The 13,717-nt window shown below is 35.8% G+C and overlaps 2 protein-coding genes across 3 annotated transcripts in view; one reads left to right on the top strand and one right to left on the bottom strand.

Moving 5' to 3' along the window:
- The window catches only part of IQGAP2 (IQ motif containing GTPase activating protein 2), a 148,633-nt gene that overhangs the window by 86,642 nt on the left and 48,274 nt on the right, over positions 1 to 13,717 (top strand). The window contains exons 9-15 of one of the 2 annotated variants that reach the window (XM_088130170.1): positions 1,062 to 1,149; positions 1,644 to 1,807; positions 2,248 to 2,335; positions 3,694 to 3,857; positions 5,017 to 5,177; positions 5,390 to 5,514; positions 6,607 to 6,770. In XM_088130170.1, coding sequence (XP_087986296.1) covers positions 1,062 to 1,149; positions 1,644 to 1,807; positions 2,248 to 2,335; positions 3,694 to 3,857; positions 5,017 to 5,177; positions 5,390 to 5,514; positions 6,607 to 6,770 — 954 coding nt within the window. The remainder of the gene's footprint in view (positions 1 to 1,061; positions 1,150 to 1,643; positions 1,808 to 2,247; positions 2,336 to 3,693; positions 3,858 to 5,016; positions 5,178 to 5,389; positions 5,515 to 6,606; positions 6,771 to 13,717) is intronic. The other variant, XM_088130169.1, reaches the window with a different exon arrangement.
- On the bottom strand, positions 8,286 to 12,984 carry F2RL2 (coagulation factor II thrombin receptor like 2). Its single transcript, XM_007436641.4, has 2 exons — positions 12,745 to 12,984; positions 8,286 to 9,697 (listed from the first exon to the last, which is right to left on the bottom strand). Exons 1-2 carry the CDS (start codon positions 12,806 to 12,808, stop codon positions 8,598 to 8,600), a joined length of 1,164 nt encoding a protein of 387 aa, XP_007436703.1. The 5' UTR covers positions 12,809 to 12,984; the 3' UTR covers positions 8,286 to 8,597.

The following is a 13,717-nucleotide window of genomic DNA, read 5'->3' as shown; positions in this document are numbered from 1 at the left end:
AAAAAGATCAATCTCATTATATATTAATACATCAATAAATGAGAAGGGAAAAAAACTCCACAAAAATACATAAAAGAACCAGTCAAAATGAAAAAGATGAATTAATCTTAATTTAAATCAGCATTGCCCAAGATTACGTAGCAGACCTGCTGACAGATACATTCCTGGCGTGAGGTGAGAAGGGGAAAAATACTGGCCTGGCCTCAGAAGGTGATTGGAAGGAGTACCATCAGCCACTTTGGGTTGGTTCCTTCTTTTTTATTCTCTAGGGAAATATAGCTTGAGTCCAAACAAGGGGAAAGGATTACAAAAAGATAGACACCTCCTTACATATAAAAGAGGGAGGCAGGGGATCACAGTCAGACTTGCAAGATTATGTTACTGTAGCCAATCTAAATAAAAGTACAGCAGTTTTTAGTTCTCCATGGAGTCTATTCTTCTAGTCTGCCTTGAAGGGCTGACAACTATTAAGGTGAGATTAATTAATAAAAGCTTATTTTTCAAGTCTTTTGGAATCTTCAGAGAAGATTCAAAAAGGAGGCCCATTTACCAGTTCCGTTATGCTGGAAGTGTAATGTTGATTAAGAAACATCCATGCAATATAGGCTGTTCAATTTATATTCCAATTTGGTTCAATATGGAAAATTTAAAATATTAGTATGTGTCTTTAAATTATATAATACATTTTTGGAATTTATCACTAATCACTATATAAAGAATTATAGATTTATTCTACATGGGGGGGAGTAGCAAAGAAAATATTCAGTGTAGGAAAGATAGTTACCCCAGATTTATCCATTTGAGTTATAGATACTAGTTCACTTTCCATTTATAAATTGGCACTCTATCAATGTAGTGGAAAGACTGAGGAATATTATGACTTGTGGTCGAGATTTAATTGTTTCTTTCAAAATTCAGTGGAATTATACCTTTTGTGTGTGACATGCTTTTGTATGTGGGTGTTCCCCCCCCATATGCGTGCATTTATGCGAACACTACCTCAATTTGGAAATGAGGAATAGCACTGCCCTTCTTTCTATAATGGTAGCTGTTGCTTTTAGAGTGACTCAATTTTGGAGGAGGAAAGAGATGTATATGAAGAATTGCTGACACAAGCTGAAATCCAGGGAAATGTTAATAAGATCAACAGTGAGTATTCTTCCTTCTTATGAAAACAAGGATTCCTGAAACTTGCATACCCACCCTTAATTTTAATGGGAAGTATCAGTATGTAGTATGTTCCCACAGTCATTTGAAATTTAAAACTGGCATAGGCTATTGTTTCATCAGTAATGTGTAAATCTTTCAGAGATGTCTTGCTTTTACACTACTAATCCTGGACAAGCACATTCTTCTTTGCCCTTTTGCATTCTTGATAACAATAGAAACATTATGATTCCAGTCTGCTTTACCTATACTTCTCTCCTCTTCGGCTAGGTGCAAAGTTCTGTAAATTTTGACCCCTCTTACTTGTTGCATTTTAGCTTTGGATTTAAGAATTACATGTCAATTCTGAAGTGTCCTTGCATACTTGTCCAGAAGGATTTGATGCAAGTTCTCTTAACGGTGTGTATCAAAGGGCTAAAAGAAAAAAAAAAACCCTTACAATATTTTGCTGTCTATAAGCATTGTTTTCCTTTCAGTTCACATAGCTTTAGCCCAAGTGAATGAGGCTATTGACATGCAAGATGAAGTGGCACTAATGGCAGGTTTGAGAAACCCTGCTCTGAGCCTGCTTGAAGTTTTGCTGCAAAATTCCTCGTGGTACCTAGCACGGTTATTTGATTCTAAAGAGCAGAGAACACAGGTAACTGATTATAACGTGCTAGAGTGACACCTAAATCTCTTAACTTTAAAGTGTGACTTCAATCTTGATCCTTTGGCCCTCTTACAAACAGTAGAGAGAGGCTTTCAAAATACTTTATATATATCCTGTAGTATCACACAATTTACTCTTAATTTAATTTGGAAACCTCTATTTCTAAGATTGGATATAAACAGAAAAAATAAATTTAACCCTAATTTGAAAAATGTTCAAATTGCCTGTTCAAAGAAAATTTCTGACCATTTGCTTTATGAAAGCACACGTTAGTTAAAAATACATATTTTTATAAGAACAGCGTACTTATTGATACTAAAGCTGGTATCCACCCAATAGTTCTGATTATTATAGTATTGATTACTTATTTGCCTTTTAATTAAAAAATACAATAAGAAATGTTTTCCCCCTAATCTGTTATCTGTTAGATAGCAGGGGTTCCAATTATCCTGGACAAAAATGAGATACAGAATGAAGTAAGTGTTGCCAATGAGGAATCAGACTCTCATAAATTTAGTGAGTAACTTGTTAATTTTCACTTATAACTTCACATGGTAAATTTTAAGGTTAAGCAGTTATAATGATAAAATATGAGTCTAGTTATATTTTATCTAAGCTAGTTCCATAGTGCTTTTTGTCATTTTTGCTTTGGTGTCATATTGCTGTCATTATTTGGTTCAGTAGTTTATTCCCCCCCACCATATTGTGTTCTTAATCCAGTTCAGTTACTGAGTTAAGTACACTTTACAGTGCTCCAGATGGAATTTACATATACCAATCTCACTTACTTTGTATGTATCGAGTTAATGTTGCAACAAATAGAATTTTGAAAGTATGGCATGTTTCTATAATATATTACTTAAAAGCAAATATGCATAATTTATTGTTGAAGTTCTTTTTCATTGAACACTGTGTTTAAGAGGGTTCTAAATTTGCAGTTGCCTTTCTGTCATTTGCTCCTCTTTGCTTCTTGAGATATTAGAGCTTGTCTTCTGAGACATTGATTAAGCTCACTTTTCATTTCATGCTTTCTTTGATTTAACTTAATAGCAATTTATTCTACATAACATTTGACTTGAATTCATGAATATAATAATTTTTGCTTGTTATATATGCATCATCTGACTTATCAATCAGAATTACTTTAGATGTACGCAATTTTTATAAGTGTATCTGTATTGCTCCATTATTTGAAATGCTTAATTAGCTATATAAAGGAAGCCATTAAGTTAGTTTTATTAAGTGTTGTTCTTCACTCTAAACATGGAATTATTTTACATGTAGTGGGTTATCCAATAGGTCCTTATATATTTGGAATAGTCAAAGCACATGTGCAGGGACTCCTGGCTGATATGATTTCCCATTTATTTCAGCATCTATCTCAGGTCTGTGGATCTATCAGAAAATTAGTTGCAGTTGCTGATTTCTAATTTAATATGTCAAGCACAGACTTTTAAAGACTGCTTTTTGATTTGGAAATTTCTGTCCATTATAGTGAATGCAGCCCCAGTGTACAAATTAATGTTGGGTTGGGCACTGTATACCTTTTCTTATTTCTTTGACCTTTTTAAATTTAAGATAACCAAAGGTCAAGGAAATAACATTATTTTAATTAAATTATTCCATCAAAACCTGTCAATTAAATTGTCAATTAAATATAAAGTATAGGCTTGCATGGTTATGAGCACCTTTTGCTTGGAATATTTAGATTTTTTTTTCTTTCAGTAGCTTTCAACACTTTTCTGAGGCATAATTATCTTCAAACAAGAGACTTAACAATATTTTTCTTCTGTATAATTAGAAATATCAGATATACAATCTTACATAGAACAAGGTTAACTGGGATTTCTGATATTTCTATTTTTTGACACTAGAACTTATTGCAGTTGACAATATTAACATTGCAATTCGTAACGGTGACTCAAACATGACAATTGCCGCATTAATGAAACCTGAGGCCCAGTTGCCTGATGTTTACCCTTCTGCTGCCTCTGTCTATCAGACTGAACTCTTCAATCTTCAGCAACAGAATGCTATGGTAAGATGGAAGCCAGTTGAATATGTCCCCAAAGCCAACTAATTAAAAACTAGATGTGCTAAATATCTATACTTTCTTCTATGACATTTAAGCATATACTTTCTGCAAAGACTTGTATAAATTCTTGGTTGTCAGTGTTTTTACACAAATGTGTATTCAATGTTGTGGAAGACAGATAAGAAAAAAATAGTTCTGTTCTTGTTGCACTCTTTACCTCACAAAATTTGGTCAATTTTCACATATGACGAGCTGACTGGCTAGTTTTGCTACTGGTTTTAATACATCAAAACTTCCTTCAGGTTAGGATTAGCATCCCTAATAGCTTAGTCCCTGGTTGTCCACCTCACCCACCCCAAGAAATCCTTTCTTTGCTATTAATAGTTTGTTGCCAATATTTACAGATAAAAAAGGTTTCTTGTTGCAGAGATTTTATCAGGTCTCCTTCAGATTTTGCTCCTTGAGTTTATTTATCAGAGGGTCATCTTAGCAGATGCTCTATGCTTGAACAATTCAGCTGCTGTAGCTGGGAGGCAGTAGTGTGCTTTCAAAGTGGTTGTTCTTACAATGGGACTGATCTCTAATTTTCCTGTCAAAATTAGAGTTGAGGAGAAAGAAAAGAAGAAGAAAGGTAAAGAAAGAAGGATGATAAGGAGGGTTAAAAAAGGATCGTATGGAGAGAACCAGACAAAGAGAGTAATATGTCTGCAAAAGAATTTGTTTAATCATTACCTTATTGTTAATAAAATCAATAATAAAAATAATAAAAAATAAATATCATGTAATCCAGGGAAATATGTACACTAATAATTATTTTGTATTCAGCTACTTAAGGTTGGACCTCCTTATATTTTTTAGGAAACCTAATTTTGAAAAAGCAAAACTAGTTATATATTGTACTGTAAGAGAAAATAATTATCAAATGTATGTTCAGGCAATACTTTAGGCCAGTTAAAAAGTTTGCAAAATGGTATGTAAGTTTTTGCATTTCTAGGATGGAATTTGAAAGTTTACACATTATTTTGTAAAAATGCAGTTGGCTTAATAGATGTATTATTTTAATATTTGTGTTGGCTTTTTCAGGGTTAAACCATAATAACTCCTTTTTTTTTTTGCATATTGAAAGCTTTGTTTCCTTGCTGATCAGAATATATTTCTACAGAAATACTTAGCTCATGATGAACTGTCTATTGCTGTTGAAATGCTGTCAGCTGTGGTGCTGTTAAATCAGGCTTTGGAGAGCAAGAACATAGAGGCAGCAAAAACACACCTCAGCAACCCATCCATTGGCTTTAACAATTTGAAGGAAGAGAACTTGCAACGGTAAAAACTTCTCTTACAGATGCATTTCTGTGAGATAGGGCTACTAATATTTTAAAGGAAGTTTATTATATAGATAATTATACAAATTCTGTTATTTCTACTTAATGGTGTTTTACTGTGTGGAACTGTTCATTAAGCTATGGTAATCTCTTAGCTAATCTGATATTGGGTTACAGTACAATGCATATAAGTTTTTAATTGTTTCCTTACAGTTATGGTGACACCCTACTGTCTATTAAATTAGAAGCTTTGTCTCAAGGACAACAATATTTAAGCTGGAATGATATCCAGAACTGTATTGACATGGTTAATACACAGATTCAAGAAGAAAATGATAGTAAGTATTCTGGTCCATTTAACTCTTTGTTTATACATTTCAACAATGAAATACTGATCAACATGTATAATATATGTTACATAGCATTAATTTATTTACAATATAGGTAGTCCCCAGCTTAAGAACACCTTGTTTACAGACAACTCATAGTTAAGAAGGGAGCCTATTGTAGCAAAATTCAAGTTAAACACACAGTGATTTGAGTTAAGTACACAATGGTTCAAGCTAATTACGCAATACTACTTATACGGTATTACACAATAATAATGTTCTGGCTAAGTACAAATTCGACTTAAGGAGAGACCTTGGGAATGGAACTTATTCTTAAACTTGGGACTACCTATACTCAATTCATTTCAAAAAAACCTCCAGGATCGTGAGATTACAAACCATAATGACAATTGCTCAGCTAGGAACTACACGTTAAACATTTTATAGTGTGTTGGCTGAAAAAAAACCTCTCTTTTGTTTACTGAATATGGGGAAGACCACCTTCACCTCCACCACCAAACTCTATTTAAAAAACAATTTGGAAAGAAAAGAGTTCAGTTATAGTGGCAGACTGTGGAATTAGTGGTAGATTTCCTATGCTTTCAATAGATTTCAACAGATCTTTATGTATTTGTAACAACTAGTCTGTGCAAAAAGCCTTGAACATCTTTGGTCCAAGTATATTATAATAATATAAGTAAGTATATTAGTATCCAAGTCAGCCATGCAGATGTTAATCAAGCTTTTATTGCTAAGAGTCCAAATAGATAATTTACAGGTGTTCTGCAGATGTTTGGAGAATTAGGCCAAAGAAAAGGGTTTCAGATTGTTCTTCCTCCAGTTATATTTCACTCATTTATGCTCCCATATTGCTGCCCAGCAAAAAATGCTTGAATTTACCAACTAATTTCAATATACTCCTTTCAACCAGTCATTCTTAAATAAAAATATATTTTCATGTATTTAAAAAATGTAACAAAAGCTGAATAATAAATTTGGAATTCTTAGTTTAAATCGCTTGGAATATTGATGTATGACCAGAGTTACGTTTTTTAAAAATCTTATAGCATATTGACTATAACCTTTTTTTTTTTTTTTTAGAAATTTTGGCAGTGGGTCATATTAATGAAGCTATTGATCGGGGAGATCCAGTAAGAACACTAGAAACACTGTTGTTTCCTACAGCAAAATTACAGAGTGTAAAAGAAGCAAATGCATGGCATTATCAAACAGTTTTGAACAATGCAAAAACACTCAAATGTCAGGTAGACTATTTTCAGCACCTTTTTTCCTATTTTGTCAAAGTTTTTGGTAATTCCTATTATATATGCATTGCAATTATTTATTACAATATGCTGATGGCATCTCTGGAAGATGTAAAGCCCCTCTCCTTCAAAAAGTAGACTGAACGTTTTGGCTCTGCATACTCTGAGGAGTTTTGGAGTGCTAGGGACTTATGGATTACCCTCAGGTTGACATCTTTAAATAAAGATTTAAATACCTAATTGTCTTCTCAGTAATGCATCTGAAGAGGCTATAAAGTCTGCTATGCATTTCTTAAATACCATTGTACCAGTATGACTTAATTTTAACTAAATGCTTAGGATTAGTTTTTAGCATTTGCACTATGGATTTAGGAGTTGCTAATGATTTCCTCGAATCTTTGTGGATGTTTCATTCCGTAACAGATAAATGCTTAATGTTGTGCTTTGAGAATGGGCAGTTTACAGCATTACAGATGTTAGATTTCCATCAGCTTTAGCTACCATGATCAACAGTGATAGATGCTGGTAGTTGTTCTGCTACATCCGAAGGACTGCATGTAGCTCAACCCTGCTTTACACCCATGTTTATCTACATGATGAGAAAATGATCAGAAAATATTGTGAAAGTGTGAGATCTGTTGCACAACTATGAAGGGATGTAGCTGTCCTGTCCTGCAGTTCTATGATGCAAAAGTGGAATTGTTGTTGTTGTTGTTTAGTCGTTAAGTCGTGTCCGACTCTTCGTGACCCCATGAACCATATTGCACCAGGCCTTCCTGTCCTTCACTGCCTCCCTGAGTTTGCTCAGTTTCATGCAGGGTTGTGTTACTGTAGGACCAGAACAAAAACTAAAATTGATTTAATTTATATTTAAATTTAACTAAAATATAGTTAATATGTTACATGTACAATAGTTTTCTTCTCATGTCACTTTAAAGATTACAATTTGGTAATAATTTCTGCTAATCTCTGGGGGCATATTCAAGACATTTGAAAGCCACATATGACCCTTGGGCCTTAGACTGCACATACTTCGGGTTTAGTAAGTTTGCCATGTTGTCTAACTGTTACTATTTCAAGCAATACATACAAACTCCAGTTTAGCAATGTAGGGTGGAAAATGCCCATAAGCCAGGAGCAACTAGAGCTGTGCAAATCATTTGGGTGATTTCCTCGTGCCATGGCTGCCAGCATAGTACCACTCCTCAAAGAGTTATGGGAGCTACATCCTCCATGGCTTGGTACAGCTGCTTTGAAGGACTTCCAGGACTCAGCAGAACTTGAAAGGCTCTTGAAGCCATCACCTTCAAAATGCTTGTATGACTGGTAGCTTCAGTGCTTAAATGAAGCATGTGTGTGTTTTCATTTCTACCTTGTTGATTTTTTTAGAAAAGGATTAAATGTCAAGATGGTCAATAGGTTGAAGCTTAGTTGATTAATCTGACAACTAACAGCATTCAGATTTAGCCAAGTAATCATTAAAACTAAACATTAAACCTTTATGTAGTTACTTGTTTGAAATTTGTTAGAAATATAATACTGCTTAAATTTAAAGAATCACTAACTCTACAGAGAAAGTCCAGATTTATTTATTTATTTATTGTCCTCAAATATGAAGATATGCTACAACCAAAACAGGATCAAAGCAAACAAAAAGTGTTTAACTTTTAACCCTATTAATTAAACATTTTCCTCAGCAGTATAATTACAAATAGCTTTAAGTATTTTCATATAATTTGACTTTTGACATTATAAAAATAGAAGTCTTAAATAGTTAATTTTGTGAAAACTTTTTTGTGCAACTTTTTCAAATATCACAGAAGTTTGTCATGTTTGTTCTTCCTGGCCTATTTTAACCATGGTGAGATAAGTCTTGGTGTTGTCATTGATTTTGGACATCAGGAAATAGAGGAATGGATCAAGACAACTATTCAAGCTGCTTAGACACAAAGCAATCAGATAAAAGAAATATAAATTATCTTTAGAACTATAATAATAATTCAGATGATGAGCAATCAGTATAACATTGCTGGGAGTATAACAAATAGCAAAAATGCTAAGGATAAGAAGACTGACTTTGATGTACCAGAACCACTTTTGGTCATAAGCCTTGAGTGTTCGAATAATTGAAATGTAACAAAAAATAACAATGCAAAGGGGAATCATGAATCCAAATACTGCAAGAAAGATGAAGTAGTAGTGTTGGAAAGGAAGCATAGTTTCACAAACATTAAAAACATCATGGCAGGTAATGATATTTAGCTGGTCCAGACGATAGCTTTGTTTCATTATTATCAGAGGCAACATGTATAAAAAAACAACCGTCCACACCATTCCACAAGTTAGAGTAGCTAAGAATTGCTTAGGCAGAGTCCTGAAGGTAAACGGGTGAACAATGGCCATGTAACGGCTGATGCTGATACAAGTGAGAAGCAGGGTGGAGCAATACGTATTTCCATAGAAGACAGCAGTCATGATTCGACACATTGCTTCTCCGAATATCCAGTTATTGCCATTCAGGTGGTATGCAATTTTGAATGGCAGCATTATACAGAAAAGGAAATCTGAAATAGCCAGATTTGTGTAGAATACAGCAGTACGGACTGATCTGATTCTGAAAAATAGCATCCACAGTATAACGGCATTGGCTGGTATTCCTATTAAGACAACAGCTATGTATATAGCTGGTAACATCTTCATGCTCAGTGAGCTAGTAAAGTATTCCATGGTGATGTTATTTACTTTCAGTGATGACACATTGGATTGCTCCATAGGACATTTTTCTTTTTTGTGATTGGACTTTGGCAGCCCATCTGTGGCAGAAATAGGTATCGGCTCATACGTGTCTTGTGGAGTGCCGTAAAAAGTCTTAATGGGGTGTGATTTATCATGTGGAAAGTTCAAGCTGCTGTTGCCACATTTGCTTTCTAAAAATTGAAAAAGAAAAATGGAAATGTAGACTGTACAACAGAAATGAGCAGTGATTTTTAAAAGATATTTTCCCTACAAAGAAAATATATTCCACAAGTAGTGACAAGAGTGACATTTCTAAGTTAGTTGGTTTAAGAAAGAAAAAAAAAAGTGGAAAAGTACCCTGTTTATCAAATAAGCTTTGTTTGCTCTGTGTATTATGTTGGGGAATAAAAATAGTTCTGTTTAGGATTACAACTTTAGACTATTCAAATGCTATTTAAGATAATAGAAGGTTTTACTCTTTTCTCCAGAACTTCACATCAGGTCTTCCTTTTATAGCAGGTATGAGTAACCTGCTGTAGTTCAGGAAAGCTTATGCCTTTTAATAAAATTTGTTAATTTGAAAATGAAAGACAGGGAAAAAAGGAGAATGGGCTTCCCAGTGTTCCAAGTCTATGCCATCTTTGGTGCTGGATGGGGTAGCACTGCCCCAAACAGACCCAGTGCGTAATCTGGGGGTCCTCCTGGACTCACGGCTCCTGCTCAAAGAGCAGGTGGCAGCTGTGGCTAGGAGGGCCTTGTTTGTTTGTTTGTTTGTTAAATTTCTCCCCGCCCATCTCCTCCCAATGGGGGACTCTGGGCGGCTCACGCAAAACATTAAAACCATAAATATATATAAATACATAAAACATGAACATTTAAACAAAACATTACTAAAAAAGGGGAAAGTCCAAGAAGATGATGGATCTGGGGCTGAAGACAGCAGGCGTCTATGGGGCTAGCCATTCCCACGCTTGATGTATTCCCTCCCCACCCCTGGCCAAGTGGCAGAACCAGGTCTTCAAAGCCCTCTGGAAGGCTAGAAGTGAGGGGGCCAATCTCACCTCCAGAGGCAGAATGTTCCAAAGAGCAGGGGCTACCGCAGAGAAGGCCCGCCTTCTGGACCCCGCTAATCGGAGTTCTTTTACCGAGGGGGTCCGAAGCATGCACTCTCTCTGTGGTTGGGTGGGACAGGTTGAAGTCATGGGGAAGAGGCGGTCCCTTAGGTAACCTGGTCCCATGCCGTGTAGGGCTTTAAAGGTGATAACTAACACCTTGAATTGGACCTGGAAGCAAACTGGTACCCAATGCAGCTCACAGAACAACGGCGTTCTGTGGACCCTTCTTGGGGCTCCCAAAATAGCCCACGTGGCTGCATTCTGGACCAACTGGACTTTGTGTGCCAGTTGCACCCATTCCTAGATTGGAGGGCTCTGCTCACAGTCCTGGTCACCTCCAGATTGGACTACTGTAATGCACTCTACATGGGGCTGCACTTGAAGAGTATCTGGAAGCTTCAACTGATGCAGAATGCAGCGGCACAGGCAGTTATGTGTGCTTTCAGAACAGCACTTGTCACACCTCTGCTCTGTGAGCTGCGTTGGTTGCCAGTTTGCTTCTGGGTCCAATTCAAGGTATTGGTTTTAAGCGTTAAAGCCTTTCATGGCTTGGGACCGGGTTACCTGAGGGACCACCTCTCCCCAATTACATCTGCCTGTCCCATTAGATCTGGCAGAGAAGGCATGCTGTGGGTCCTGTCTGCTAGAGACTTATACTTGGTGGGTCCCAGGAGGTGGGCCTTCTCTGCCATGATGCCCACCTTATGGAACATTCTCCCCCCCAAAGTGAAGTTAGTTCCATCCCTGTTAATGTTCTGGAAGTCCCTCAAGTCCTGGCTGTGTCATCAGGGCTGGGGATCCCAGGGAACCAGTGACATTCTAAGATGGCTCCATCGTTGTGGTTAATATTCACTCTCTCCTGTGCCTTGTGGTGGTATATTTTAATAATGACTGATATTTTTAATAGGGATTGTTTTTATATATTTACTGTTTTACTCAATTGTTATATATCACCCAGAGTCACTTTTTGTGAGATGGGTGGCTATCTAAATTTAATTAAGTAAAGTAATGCTGCTCTCCTCCTACAATAGTTAGATAGCTTGGCAGTTCTGATAAGCATTCAGGAGTGAAGTTATAGAGATTGGTTAATCAGTAATAACATAAATTACTGTATTAGTGCAAGTAATAGGCTCCTTTATTATTACCTACCATTTGTTTATTTCATTTGTATTCTATTTTCTAAGCAGCTCAAGAAAAGGGATATGCACCCTTCTCAGCTCAATCACTATACAGTAATTACTATGAAAGCTGCATATGATGGCAGTCGTTCTTAACTTCTTAATTCCATCAGCAGAAAACAGTTACCAAGTTTAATTCATACTAAATAGAATAGTAGTGAAGTACTTTGTTTATTGTCATCAGTGCCTATACTTTGTATTAATTTTACAGTGTGGAGTTTCCTGTTTGACTTACATTAATGCCCACAGATTGATCAGTCCGTCTGTCTGTCTGTCTGTCTACTTACCTATCCACCTATTGTCTATAGCAGGCAAGAGCAACCTACTACTCTGAGCTTGGTTTTAAAAGTTTTTGGCATGAGATTTCAGTCCACTGTTAAGAGTTACTTGCCCTTTCTCTAAGTCCACTACTCTGGAGTGAGAGAAGAGGGGCTAGAGAAAGGCAATGAAAGACAGGGAAAAAAGGATGAGAATGGGCTTCCAAATGTCCCTGCAGTTCCCCATGGATTATCCCAGAGGGAATGTAGCCCTTTCTAAGCAAAAAAAAAAAAAAAAAAAGTTGCCCAGCCCTGTGTAATAGCAGTGTTGCTCAAATGGAGGTAAACATTAAAAAAAAAAATCTTTAAAACCACACTTATTTAATAAATCGCTGAAGCACTTAAGAACAAAAGGTATGTTTTTTTCTTTCCAAGAGTATTTACTTTTAAATGATTCATTGCTAATCTGTGTGTAATAGGACATAACACTAAATGGTAATGCAATAATGCTTTCCATCCAAGTGTTGTGAATGAAAAAGCATTAATTTGAAAAGGAAATCCATCTGACTTGCAATCTTATTTAATAACCTATTCGTGCCTGTATGCTCTCTCTCTCTCTATAAATGACCTAATTGCTAACAAAATAAAAGCAGCCAAGTACTGAGACACAACAACACAGATATCCTACCTTTCCGGCACAAACAGGAGGACAGAAGGAACAGTCCAGTTGTCAATAGGAGCCAAGTTTTCATTGTAGCAATGATCAAATCTTAATGTTCTAGAATGGGCATTTCAATTTGTATAGTCTTGCTTAATCCCCATTTTAGTGAAAAATGCTCAAAGCATCAAGCTTATTTACTGAACTCATCCTGTATGTAGTAATCTTGCAGAAAACAGCTAATTTGTTCTTTTTCTTGTAGTGAGAAGGGTGTGATGCATCAGAATGCGGAAGTGAGCATGACTCTTAAACTTCTAATCAACAGACAAGAATTAACCCTTGAACTACTATTAGTAGAGAGAGGAATAATTATTTTGTACAAATTGTGACTGAATTTACAAACGTTTGTTTACATTTTACAGTGTCTCCTTAATTGTAGGCTTTGTATAGGAACATAGAGTAGAGCTACCAGATCTGAAGGGCAAAAACATACAAAAACTTTGCTGCTCTCTTGTGGTTGACTGGATTTTTACAGCCCAGATTTGGTAACCCTAATCTATAAGTGGAAAGGGAAGTCATAGCTAGAGTCACATAACATTATCTAGGAAGCAAACATTATATTTTAACAATATTGTATAAGTCTGGGAGAATGAACTACATAATAACCTGAAATATAAAAATAACTTTATGGGATTTTTAATAAGGAATTTGTTCTTGGTACAAAGAAGGAATAGACTATTAAAAGAGGATGCCTGCTTCTGTGGACTGTGGGTGGCATCCATTGGTGACACATCCTTGACAGTGGAGCTGTATGCCAGTCCAGGAGCTGAACATAAATTATCCTCTGATAAGAAAACTAAAATATGAAAATAAAGACACAATTACTCTTCCCTTTGGGAAACTACTGTCTTAGTACCAAAATTGCTTTAATTTTGGAGTCATCTTGTTTACCGTGACTTTCTGTAGGATAGTTCTGCCTTTCTTTTCCATTCTCCTTGTGCTG

Source organism: Python bivittatus, unplaced genomic scaffold (genome assembly GCF_059951505.1).
Source record: "Python bivittatus isolate LINGU-HERP-01145 unplaced genomic scaffold, Pbiv_v1 ctg000850_np1212, whole genome shotgun sequence".
In the NCBI taxonomy this organism is placed as follows: domain Eukaryota; kingdom Metazoa; phylum Chordata; class Lepidosauria; order Squamata; family Pythonidae; genus Python; species Python bivittatus.
This window is presented reverse-complemented; position numbering and strand designations above follow the sequence as displayed.